The 13,779-nt window shown below is 33.4% G+C and overlaps 2 protein-coding genes across 2 annotated transcripts in view; one reads left to right on the top strand and one right to left on the bottom strand.

Moving 5' to 3' along the window:
• The first annotated feature begins 6,010 nt into the window (after positions 1 to 6,010).
• Adsl (adenylosuccinate lyase) overlaps positions 6,011 to 13,779 on the top strand; it is a 34,813-nt gene continuing 27,044 nt past the window's right edge. The window contains exon 1 of the mRNA XM_018458218.1: positions 6,011 to 6,166. Coding sequence (XP_018313720.1) covers positions 6,011 to 6,166 — 156 coding nt within the window. The remainder of the gene's footprint in view (positions 6,167 to 13,779) is intronic.
• The window catches only part of LOC108729214 (uncharacterized), a 6,959-nt gene continuing 4,503 nt past the window's right edge, over positions 11,324 to 13,779 (bottom strand). Inside the window, exons 9-13 of the mRNA XM_018458217.1 lie at positions 13,209 to 13,290; positions 13,039 to 13,125; positions 12,839 to 12,940; positions 12,278 to 12,364; positions 11,324 to 11,973 (exon numbers count right to left, since the gene is read on the bottom strand). Coding sequence (XP_018313719.1) covers positions 11,896 to 11,973; positions 12,278 to 12,364; positions 12,839 to 12,940; positions 13,039 to 13,125; positions 13,209 to 13,290 — 436 coding nt within the window. The 3' untranslated portion in view covers positions 11,324 to 11,895. The remainder of the gene's footprint in view (positions 11,974 to 12,277; positions 12,365 to 12,838; positions 12,941 to 13,038; positions 13,126 to 13,208; positions 13,291 to 13,779) is intronic.

A 13,779-nucleotide genomic window follows, 5' to 3' on the forward strand; every position in this document is an offset into this window, starting at 1 on the left:
TTGTTGGAAGCATTGATGAAAGCATGGAAAAATATCGATCAGCAACACATCCAAAACCTTGTCGAAAGTATGCCTCGACTTTTGCAAGCCGTCATACAAGCAAAAGGTGGTCATACAAAATATTAATTATAAACTTTGTCTTTATTACACTTTTTTTTTCACTTGCGTACTTTATTTTGTCCATGATAAATTTGATAATAAATGTAACGGACTTGACTATTAAAGGATTTCGAATTGTTTTTGAAATTTTTGTAATCATTATTGCAAAGTAGACTAAAATACCTTTCTTTTACCTCATTCGTCATTATGCTATCTGCCAGGACTGGCGAGTTATTTACATAAATGTGAAAATGTTTGGAGTGCGTACTTTATTTTGTCCAGTACTGTATATCTTTAGGATATATGCAAACAGATAGCATATAAAAAAAATTGCATCAGGTTATTAACTATATTTACAGTTATATAACAATAACTATTTATAGTTATAAATAAAGAGAGAAATGAGATATTTTTAGTACTTTGTTAGTATAATTTACAATTAAGGAGATTGTGTCAGGGCATAAAATACATGTATTAATATTTGTTTCAAACAAACTACGTATATATGAAAGTTGTGTCGAGAGATAACATTCAGCTTTTATAGAGCAACGCATTTTTATATATTATTTATTTCATTTGTTATTACTTTTACAGTGACCCTTCGAGAGCAGAGATTAATCTTTTTCGAATGATGCAGGGAACATTTTAAATTTTACATGCCTAATTACTGCTCGAATTTTAATAATAAATCGGACACGAATTTTTGCATTCGCCCAATTTCCGAATAAAGTATTTTTGTATGTATAAAGTAATCGTAGAAAATCATAATTATGTGACATCGTAAAGCTTCCCGAACTTACATCCCGAGAACCTTCCTAATCTGTTTTGAAAAGCGTATAGTTTACGCAAGTATAATCCGTAACACGTGCGCGTCGTCGATATACTCGTTATTCACACGCACGTGGTACACAACACAATACATCGATTGTTTGATGTTTCGCCGTCCGCCGCATTCCGCCGACAAGGCGACACGATTGACAACCTTCCATGCTAAATCGTCCGCCAATCCTGATATATCCGAATTTATCTCTTGTCCTATGTCCTCTACCGGCTCTACCCCGGCCAGAGCGCACACGCTGCGCACAACCGGCACGATCCAGCTCGTTTTCTCATCGGAAGAATCAGTTCCTTTCGTCGCGGCAATAGATCAATTCAGGATTGTTACGAATTCCCGCATGAACAATATATTATGCATATATACATTTATACGTAACTTATTGCGCAGTGCGTGTGTATACACGTATATGTATCTATGCATGTATGTACATCGTTCTTTTGTATCTCTGACCGTTCGAGATTGTTGTTAATGTTCAGCTGATATCGGAAGTGTGTGAAGATGGAGAACAAATCGAGAGAGAGCCGCAAAGGTAACCGGAGGAGAGGCAACAGAAAGGAGGAAAAGCGCGAGTTTCGGAGGATGAAGAATTTGAAGAACGAAGAGATCTCAGCCTGGCCGCAATTTCCTCTAACCGGTATGGAAAGTATCGTCGGCGTTGTGGAACAAGAAATTTCCCTGGATTCGGAAAATTTGGACAACGGTGAGTCGAAGATGCTGTGCTGATCCTTTCTATTTGCGTTATTATTTAGAGTTACTATTTAGAGAGAGTGCGTGCGTGCTTTTTATTCACCTTTTACGAAATATTATTTGTAAAGGCGCGATAATACTTTAGAACAGCGTTCGTTAATGAAAAGGATCACTTTTAAGACAAATCAAATGTGTTTTACATAAATTAAAAAAGTTTAATGTCCTGAAATTATTACGATGGCTATATATATACATATATATAGGGTGTCTCGTGAGTCTTGATGTTTTTAGGAGTGAAGTAGAATGGAATTTTGAACTTGAAAAGTTTCTTTCCCAATTTCTTTTGGCTCAGACCATTATTTATTGAATTATTAACGATTAAAATTAGATTGCGCCCAGCTGGAAGTATGCAGAAGCGTAGCCTTGGGGCTTCTCGCGCTTCCTGTACATTCTCCTCCCGCTACATTCTCTCTCTTCCGAAATAAATTTTTATTCTAATTTTTCATCTTTTATATTATTAGTCTTTCTATATTATTTTATTTTTTTTCGCATTATTTTTCCCATTTATTGATTTATTCATGATTTATTAATTAATTAATATGAAGAATTAGAATAAAATTTTAATCGGAAGAATGTATAGTAAGCGAGAGAAGCGCTTACTATACATTCTCCCGATAACGTTCTGAACAAAAATTGGGAAAGGAACTTTTAGTTCCAAATTCCATCCTTTTCTCCTAGAAATATTAAGAGTTATGGAACATCCTGTATACATACAAGATTAAGAGGCCTATTTTGTAACTCTTAACGACAGTAACGCTATAGTTATAGTTGTTAAGAGTTACAGAATAGACAGACGATGACAAATCAGCAGAAAAAAAGAAAATTTGATTCGTTTCTTTCTAAAAATATCGAATATATTTTTTACATATATTTATACTGTTTTCGTATTTTCGACTTACGTCTCTTCTCCTTTGAGGTGTTTTTCATTATAAGCTCGGTCGAATGAAAATAGACATATTGAGAGGCATCTCTTGTGTAATAGAAATATACAATAGGTAGTCTGCGTCTTAGTTCGTACAACGGTTCTCCATGAATACAGTGACGTATTTATTATTTATTAGTACGTCAAACCATGTAATACAACATATACATAAGAGAATCGCCTATTCTATAAATCGTTGTATAAGTTTTATCTTTAATTAAATTTACAGTTATGAAGAAAAAATTTGTCGTTAATCTATGCTCATCTTTTTTATAACATTGTTATTCTTTTTATTATAAATTTCCAAGATATTTACTATATAAATTCTAACATCCCAAGTAATTACATTATTATCTAAAACTTTATTTTTCATTTATTTTTTTTTCCCCCAATTAAAATGGTATATCAATTTGTTGCACATATGTATGTCTAAATTGATATGATTTTTCACGTATATTAACAACAAACATTTTTTCACTGTATGAAATTTCTCCTTTATTTAATTTACTATAAATTTTGATATAAAAATAAATTGCATTATTATCGAAAAAAATCTACTTTCCATTATTTTTATCCAAAACGATACAGTATTATTAATTTTTAAGTTTATCTATTAACATTTAGTTAGTACATGTAACTATTATGTACCAATGACACTTACATCTTCGATAATATTGTGTGTATAGGAAGTGAGAAGAGTAAGCCGTCGCTCATGTGTCCCTCCTTACGTCGACAATTACAAACGCATAGGAACGTCCTACGACTTTTGCACGAGTACAAGCTGGTTTCCACGCAGATCAACGGACAAAGGATCCTCAGCATCCAACCGATCCGTTGGAACGGACCAACTCCTGGTATAGAGTGTGAGATCTTCGTAGGCCGAATTCCGAAGACGATCTACGAGGACACCTTGTATCCGCTGTTCAAAATGGTCGGCGAGGTCTTTCAGATTCGGCTAATGGTCGACATGGCCGAACTGACGAGGGGTTATTGCTTCATCATGTACACAAATCCGGAGGATGCGGCGCGCGCCATTATCCAGCTGGACCAGTACGAGATTTCGCCGGGCAGGAAGATACGTGTTCTGGCGAGCGTAAACAAGTGCAAGCTTTACATCGGTCCCCTACCGTGGCATATCGAATCAGAAGAAGTCGTTAGGGTAGATCTCTATTTATCTTTTAAATTTGCATCGTACTCAATTTCACAATGAGATTCTATTTATAATTGCATACCTTGTTTATTTTGATATTATACATATTTTAATGTGCGTACATATACGGGGTGGGTCATTTTAACTTATCCAGTCGATTTTTTCAAAATCTTTAAGTTTAAGATAAAAATGTTTTAGATCAAAGTTGTTTAATTACTTTAGGGGGAAGGGGGAAAAATGGTAATCTTGGTTAATTTTGAGAAGATGTTCTTAAAATGTTCTTACGTCAAGGAACACTTTAAATTTTTTAAGTGGAATTGTATATTTTTTTACATAATCTAATTCCCCTCTAATTATTCTACATATAAAAGTATTAAGGTAGAGATACTAAAAAACTAATATAGTTTATGAAAGATTTTATACTTTTATTCTAGCACATATTGTCATGAAATATTAAATATTTCGTGAAATATTAACTTTTTGATAATTAATATTTTTTTATGAATAGAATAATAAGACGAATTAATTGATGTAAAGAAAACACATAACTGCTTATTTAAAAAATTATCTTTTTTGCCTCTACATATATTTTTTAAAGCAACTATGTAGTTTCTTTACATCAATTGATTTATCTCATCATTCTGTTATAAAAGTATTAAAGTACGATTATCAAAAACTTAATAGAGTTTATATGAGATATTTAATATTTCATGTCAATATGTACTAGAATAAAGTATAAAATATCTCGTAAAACTATTGTTTTCTTGGCATCTCTATCTCAACACTTTTATATGAAAAATAATTAGAGGAATTATATTGTGTAACAAAAATTATATAATTTAATTTATCCAAAGATGTAAAAATTCTGAAAATGTCAATTTGTTTTTTCGTTATGTACTTAGGTGATTTATGCATCAGCATGGGACATCGAGTACGTATCTATTTATCGATTTCCGAATCATGACGCGGCTTATGCTATAGTTTCCTTCAAATCTCATCGCAACGCAGCTTTAGCGAGACGAAAATTGAGACCTGAAAGACTTTTCAAATGCAACGAAGTCCACGTCGAATGGGCGCGCGTTGACTGGAATCCCTCCAATGTGGTGAGCAAGAAATTGTAACTTTTATTTTTCCAAAAATGATACATTTCAATAATTAAAATTGAAGCACTGAAGTCTATCGATTGCGCAAATCCACTTTTTTGATTGATTCTTTTTTAAAAATAAATTATTATTTTTGTTAATCCTAGTTATACACATTTTTTTTCTATCCTTCATATACACACTCGGGTCTTTGGGTCCGATCCATATTTGTTACCGTAACTCTGTAAAAATAGACATATTTCTATTAATTTTTTTTCAATTGATGGAAAATTGATTAAGGAACAAATCTATAATGTGTAAAAGTCGATAGAATTAAGGCGCTTCGAGATATATGTATATAGGTAAGTTTAAGAGAAAGAAAAGTTTATAAACACGAAAGAAATCTCGATTTAGCAAATTGCACTGAGGTTTCTGGGATCCCAATGTGTATAGCTATGGTTAAATTTACGTTCAAAATATTGGTGGCTTCTTTTAATTTTTTTAAAATTATGGTTTGTAGTATAAATTATTTTGCGTCAATTTCAATCATTGCTTCAATTTAAGATAAAAAAATAATCGAAAAAGGATAATAACAAATGATAAGATTTATCGTATCACATTTTTTATTGAACATTGTCATATTGGAATGTGCGCATATTATTGTTATTTCTTTATAAACCAATAAGAAGTACCAACAGTAAGGATTCTCCAAGTTAAAATCATTTTTTCTCTTTCATGCTATTACGTGATCGGATTAGGCCAAAGATGAACAATCAGGGTTGATTATTCGTCTTTGGACGTCCATTACCTTACCGAGGTTTGGTGTACACGCACGCACGCACGCACGCACGCGATAAAAGCCGGGATGACCATGCACTCTCACCCATGTTTCTCCGATTCGTCACTTCTGAATTAGCATTCATTCTGAATTATCGGCAGAGCGCTAAGCGGCTCGCTTGTGAAGTAAAGTCATCTATTGTCCAAGACGTGGCGCTAGTACGCAATTTTTAATTTTAATCAATCTAGAGAGCTAGATGCTATAGATGCTCGCAGACAGCACAGCACAGCACCGGCGGTATCAGCTGATCGCGTCTAGTTCCACGAGTTCCATTCACACGGTCGCGTTAGACAGTTCTTTTCGCTCTGAATCTTTTTCTCTTTCTCGATTAATCATGAGTGTCTCAAAAGTGCCGAGTAACGATTATTGCGACTATCGCAGCCCATTGTCGACTCGATATGCTTCGAAGGAAATGCGATACAATTTCAGCGATCAGAACAAGTTCAGCACATGGCGCAAGCTTTGGATTTATCTGGCCAAAGCTGAAATGGTATGTGCTCCGAACGATAAGAGTAGACTGCTACTTGTCTGTATTGTTAACATTGCTCGAACGGAATAACTAGATTTGTACGTAACGTACATTTGCAAGTAAACTCTTTTTCCTCTTTTTCCTTTGATAACACGCGTTGTTGTGAAACAGAACAGAATGTGACATCAGAAAAATTTTCTTATTAATAATTACATTTCGCGTTATGACGATACGAGTCATTGTCCTGATGAACATTTTCCTCAAAATTTTTCATATAATTTTTCAGAATGTTCATTTTTAAATTTTTCAGAAATTTTGAATAGTGCTTTACAATTTTTTTTTAAAAAAGTTCTCAGATTTTTTAAATACAAATTGTAACACTTTAGAATTAAATGTCGAAAAAGCCTGCATTTTTTCTATCATAGAATTTCTTATGTATTTAAATTCTGAAAATATTTTAAGATTTCTCATTCTTTAATTTCCCATTTTATAAAATCTGAAAGAGTTTAAAATATTTTTTCAGAAATAATTATAGAAGGTGAAATGTTAAAAATATTTAAATATTTCATAATTCACGTGAAAAAAAATTCATATGAAATTCATATGAAAAAAATTAAAAAAAAAGATTTTCTTTTAATTTTTATTTTGTAAACCGAATTTTTTATTAGTCGATTTTTCTTTATGAGATGTGTGCGAATGTATGTCCTCTTGTCTGAAACGTTTTTTCATACCTTTCATACCATACTTTTCAAATTTGCTTAATACACCTAAATAGGACGCTCAACATGTAGAAGAATTGTTTACATTATATATGAATCTAAAAATCATATGAACCGAAAAAGAGAAAATATTCTCTACATTTACTACTGTCTTTCAAATATAAATATACATTTGATTTTATTTTAAAGGCTTAAAAAGAACATTCATATAATTATTTTTCAATCAATAATAAATATTGTCAAGGTCACGACACTGAGGGACTTCCGACAGGTTTTAGCTGGCTCGTTATTCATTAAAGAGTTATTAATAAAAGAAGTTTAAGAAATATTTTCTAGTCTTATTTCTAGTATATACCTACAATATTAAATACTATTTTACACCCCTTACTTATGGGGCATAATGTTTTTCCATGCAAAGCGAGGTTAACTCCACCAAAGTCTGCGCTTCTAGGCAGGCGGAGAGGTAGGGTCGAACCTTGCTTCGCATGGAAAGTTATTACATAAGCAGGGGAGGATGTTAAGGTAGTTGTTAATATTGTATGCGGAAAACATAAGACGTTATTTTTTAAACTTTTTTGCTAATAACTTTTTCGTAAATAACATTAGTGACTGCTAAAACCTGTTGGAAGTCACTCAGGGTCATGACTTTGACAACACATATCAAGATCAAAGGCCGGTATTCGTAGTCCGTTTTTATTTCAAAATCGTCTTAAGTAATGTCTTAAAATGTTAATACGGCTCTCTGATTGGTTCGTGACATCTTAAAACTGTACTTAAGACGGTCATGAATATAAGAATCAACTATGAATACCGCCCAAAGTCATTAGGGCTGCATCCCCTATACCGTATACATAATTATCATAATTTTTATTTTCTGTCTCTAGAGGATCCTACAGTCTCTCCAATTATTAACTTATGTTCTGCTTTTGGTTTAAAAATTTTCTATTTAGTCTAACATTTTTCTTTTTACCAGGATATCCATTACAGTTTTACTAGACTATCAGAATCTCGCAACAAGATTATTATAGTCTTGTAGAGTATTTTCTAACTAAAAAAAAATGACATAATGATAACCCGTGCGTTACCGAAGATTAAATAACGATGTTTACGCAGCTAATTGAAATCTATAATAGAATCTGGATACGTATTATGGAACTATTTGAAATAGTTTTTGATCGGAATTATTCAATTATTTTTTAGATTTTGATTGTGTTTTCTAAGGAAAACGGAATAATTCTGATCGGAATCCATCCCGACTTGTTTCATGACAGGAATTCATCCCGACTTGTTTTATGACAGGAATTCATCCCGACTTGTTTTATGACAGGAATTCATCCCGACATGTTTTATGATAGATGCCTACAGACTTCAATTCACTCAGGATCATGACCTTGAATGTACATGTCAAGGCCAAGAGGTGGCTTCGATAAACTGGATATTTACCGTGCCTTGATATGTCACGCTGCGTTTTATGAAAGACAAATATAATTTACTTTCTTTCAAAAACTCGTATATAGAATTTATGGATAAGGGATTTGCGCGAGAATATTTTTGAATGAAAAAGTTTTGTTTATGACAAACAAGTATAGGAATAAGCTCGAAAAAGATTACGAAATTATTTTTAACGTCTTACGTTACCATACATCTTATCTATTGACTCCGTATGTTTCGAAAACATAATTATTTTAGGGTTTGTAAATATGATTTAAAACACCATCTTTATTATAAAAAGAATTACAATTATATGCTTCAATGATGTGTTAAAATACACATTCCGATTTGAACTAGGAGAATTCCAGAAAATTCAATGAAATCAAGTCGTCGGACAATATACGAATCTCCGTTGATTATGAAACAATAAAGTGCACGTTCCAATATAATGTTACTTAATTATTATTACATAATATTTTTATATTATTAGGATTATAATTCCTATTCATTCGTCACTATACTATCTCAAATTATGATTTCAGAAGCAAGAAATTACATAATAAAAATTTTTACAAATACATTAATATAGAAATTGTTTCTATAGAACAACATTTATAGTTAATAGAATTGACTTGTAAAATATACCGAAAATTTTCCTTTTATTTCGTTAATTAATAAATAATTATATCTGGAAACGAATTATGCATAATCAAAAACAATTTAATTTCTCCTCGAAATAAGAAGACAGTTTTCGATATATTTTATATGTCCATTCTATTGCAAATGTTTTATTGAAAAATATTTCTATTCAAATATAATCTTTTTGCTAGAATTTTTTATTGTGTTTTCTTGCTTCTATAACGTACGTCATAATCTGAGAGTGTAATGATAAGCTAACAGGAATCTTAATGTCAGTCGATCAATGAATCGGTGCAACCAAATCTTTGCTTTCGCCCCTTTCGCCTTAGCAATATTTATTCTTCTTCCTTCATATAAATCGCATTTCCGTATTGCCAGTATGAAGACCGTGGCAGTGTTGACGATAAAGGCGACGTACAGATTACCCGGAAATATCTGCAGTCCAAGAAGACCACATCCATGTCAGTTTCACCGATACAAAACGAATCTTCTAACCGCGGCCGGAAAAAGATTTTGCCAATCTGCCCACCGAATGGCCAGGCTAATTCATCGGTTACTAAACCCACCAATCACAACTGTAACGCCACTCGTTATTCTACTATGCTGGCCATATCGGGCATGAACGATTCTTTGCAGGACAAGGACGAGAAGCAGCAGATAGTGTTCACGGATATCAATGATAACGTGCAGCCACCGAACAAGCATTACCACTTCCAGGACAAGATGCAACGGAAGAATGAGGCGAACAGTTTCCCCAACTTTGATATGTGGCGTTCCAATCTGATGTCCGCGTTACCCAACTCGTCCACAAGTCCCGACAGTCCGTTGACTTACGATTCGCTGGACAAATTTCCGAGCAAATCGTCGCACGATTGGGAGAACGGCGCGAAATATCTATCGCCTTCCTCGTTTAACGGATACCAATACTCAAACGATTCCGGTGTTTCGAATTGCCAACCCAGTTTCTCTACTATCTCTACTAGCAAGACGGTTGATCAGACTCGGCAAATCGCCACTGCCCATTGTCAGAATTATCCGGCATGTTATGTGCTACTGCAGCAGCCAGCTTATCTCTACTCGAAGGACGTTGCAGCTTATCCGCAATCCTCGGCCGTCACTCGTCATGCTCATAGCTGTGATTGTCGATCGTACCAATGTAACGGTACCAATGAGCAGATGCGGAGATCGATTACGGACCCAGGTCCTATCAGCAAGAAACTCGACTATGAATTCTGGCACGGTGGAATCCTGATGAAATCAGGAAATAGCAACGCTATATCGCGTACAACCAACATCGCTGCGTCATGTTACGTTAAGAATTACGCGCCGAATCTTGTTGTGAATTTTACACCGATTTGTCCGGCCGCGGAAAATCTGACGTCCTGTTTCGATCCGCTCGTGGCAAACGGCAGCGAGAAACGTCCCAGGCCGATCTTGAAGCAAGAAGCTGCTTGCGCTCAGCTATGATTCTCCCTTTCCTTTCCTCTTTGTTTTTTCTTTTGACATTTTATGTAGATTTTAGAGAACGGCGGCGTTTTTACGTTTATCTCGTGTATTCTAATGGGATAATTATTAAGGCATAATTTTTGTTTTTAATTATTGACGTTGCTGCCAAAGAGAAAGATTCGCACGAATAGTACAAAAATCTTTTTTTTTTTTAGTAGCATGTAAGCGTTGCTAAGTTCATCGCAGTTTTTTTCAATTTATAGCTTAAATGTAACTCGCGATTATTTTTATTTTATAATATTTTATTGGTAAATGCCATGTTACCATTTTTTTTAAATCGCGCATAATCGTTGGCGTCTTAACTATTTTTTAACGATCTATGTCGTAGCGGTTCATTTGCATAGATTGCAGATTTACATTAGATTAAGTCTCGCGCTGACATATTTACTATATTTATTTTATATAAACGCATAATGAACTGCCCGTATATTTTCTGAACGCACAGTTTTCAACGGGTCTCAGATTTTTTATCGTTATATTTTTTGTTATTGTCAGTACTTGGAGTAAGAGGAGAACTCCGAGATTCGCTAGAAATTAAGGCTTCTGACTAAGTCGCCGCGATATTGTTGGATCACGTTACAAGCGAGAAATAATACGTTGAAACTTCTTGCATGCCATTTGTAAGTAAAGAGAATTTTGATAAAACAAAATAATGAAATCGCTTCAAAACGCGAGAGCCATTTTTACTCTCCTGCCAGTTAGTAAATAGTCATACAGGGGGCATGAAAGTGAAAATAGGCATATAAATCTATTATGCGTATTTTTACTTCGCTTGTCTTTTATTTACAACTATTTATTGACTATGGGGAAGATAAGGATGGCTTCGGAAAAAGAAATAAGACGTTTTGAAACACTTAGAAAAATAGGCTATCCTCGTGTCTCATTATTATTTTACTCAAATTCTCTTTATTTATAAGTGGCGTGCAAGAAACTTCAATGTGTCATTTCTTTTGTCACGTCACGATCCAATATCGTCGCGTCACGATATGGCTGCGGCGGCTAGTCAGGAGCCTTAAGCCAAACCTCATTTCCGAGAAATCATGCTATATTTTAAGAATACAAGACTGAAAATGAAAGAAAGATAAAGTCGACAATAAGCCAGCGCTACATTAATGATGTTACAGCAGATTACAAGTGACGCGCATCCCGCCGCTGGCAGTGCATCCCGCACTTGATATCATGTTTCGAGGAATGTCGCAAAGAAGTACAAATCATGTTCTTTCGATAGTGTTATCTTACACTAAGTTACAGCTAATAATCAACAACGTGATCAGCGTTGCTTATTTCTTTTCAGCATGTCCGCGCGAAGACGAGTATATACTTTAAGTTCCTTAATCGCTATTCCTAATGACTATTATTGTAAGAAATAAATATTTTTAACCAAATAATCACGATCGACGTTTTCGGTCACAATGTGCGTTCTATCGACACGAGATATGTAGTTGTGATTGTTGTTTACGTGGTGGAGGGAGAAGCCATGTGCTTTTGCAATCGGCTGTATTTCGGACAAGTATCTGATTTCGGTTTAACGTTCTGTGAATAGAAATTACTTTTCGTCAGCTAAGGCCCTCTGCACAATGGAAGAAATATTAGAAATAGGAATAAATATTAAATAAAAAAAATTAGAAATAGAAATTTTAAACATAACGCACAATGGATACAAATAAGAACGATATATTTTATATTTTTTATTTGTATCTCTTTTGTGCGTTGTTTAATTTCTATTTCTAATTTTTTTTTTATTTCTCTAATTCTCTTTATTCGTGTTCCTAATATTTCTTTCATCGTGCACAAACCCTAACTTCAACAATATTTTATGTATCATTTGAACACTTACAGTTCTGATGCCTCGATCACGAAAATGCAATCGACAACTGGCACATCGTAGCTTTCTTGAGTCCGTACCTTCGAATCTGCTTGTTATCTGAGACATTAAATATTTTTCGTTCATGAATCAATTTAATTGAATAAAATTCATTCTTCCAAAATATAGTCTCATTTATCAAAGTGGATACAAAGTCTTTTTCAACCGAAAACAAATCACAAAATAATTATTTTCAGTTCAAAATTGAAACGATAAATTTATAACATGCAATTAACATACGCACGTGTACATTGCTCATTTGCTACTACAACATAACTCAATTATCATTTTTTAATTGTGAAAAAAAGAATGAAAACATAAAAAAAACATACGTACTTAAAAATTACACTTTATTCTTGTATTATATAATCAGTTATTACATCAAAATTGCATCTCAAAATTAATTAAATTACAAAATTTTAATGGTTCAAAATGTTCGAACTTATTTTCTGGAAAACTTAATTTTTTTTAGTTGTGTTGCAGCAAATGAGTGATGCGTTTTTAGTTGATTCGTAATAAGAATGGACTGTTTACCTTTCTACTTTCTAGCGGGGCACAAAATTCACAAAAGTATCTCCCCTTTCTGTCCTTAAAGACGATATAGCATCTTGAATTGTCCGAAGTTGGCGTTAAACTCTGAAAAGTACGCGATTGAGACAGTCATTGACAAGGACCTGAGAAATTTCCAGATCTTCAAATTTTCAAAATAATGAGAATAGTCACTTTGAAATTACCTTCTGTCGCCCGTAGAGCGAACAAGCAGCGTTCAGCTGACGTTCAATTATAGAATTCGGCGTTCCAATCCTTGCTGAATGCTCACTCTAGAATAGGAATAAAGATTGAACGCATAATTGGAGTTTACTTTCCAATTCTTGATAGCTTAAGAACAGGAACGTTTTTATACTCCTTGAATATTCTGATTATCAAGTATCGTCCTGGATGCCATCCTTTCGGGGATGCAGTCCTCATTTATCACGAATACATTTCTAAGTGACAAGCAAAGTTCTTAATTATTGCGTCGACATTGTATACGGAAAGAACGATTTTTTCTGAAATATTAAAAAAATTAAGATACACATCTAAATATAATTTTGTTTTAATTATCAAAATAATTTTGTAAATGTTCAAACTGGTTGTCAGGTTGTTTTACAATTTTTCGCAGTATTGTCATCAACATTTAATATTAAAATGATCGGTTATTATTGACCGTGTGTTACAAAACTGCTTTCTCTATTAAATGCAATCATTGATTATTTCCATTTGTTAGATTACCTAATATTGCACTTTTTGTATAAAAAATAGAAGTCGACATTTTTTAATTCTCTTTTCATATTATTTCCTTTATACTATAAAATACTTTTTTTTATCATTTTCTAATTTTCTTTATACAGGGTGTTTCCAAATTAAATGGCAAAACTTCGGGAGCGTGTAGAGGAGTAAAAAACTAAGAAAAAAAGTCCTATAGACATATGCTC

The sequence above is a fragment of the Mycetomoellerius zeteki genome, unplaced genomic scaffold, assembly GCF_001594055.1.
Source record: "Mycetomoellerius zeteki isolate Tzet28-1 unplaced genomic scaffold, Tzet1.0 scaffold707, whole genome shotgun sequence".
NCBI lineage: Eukaryota > Metazoa > Arthropoda > Insecta > Hymenoptera > Formicidae > Mycetomoellerius > Mycetomoellerius zeteki.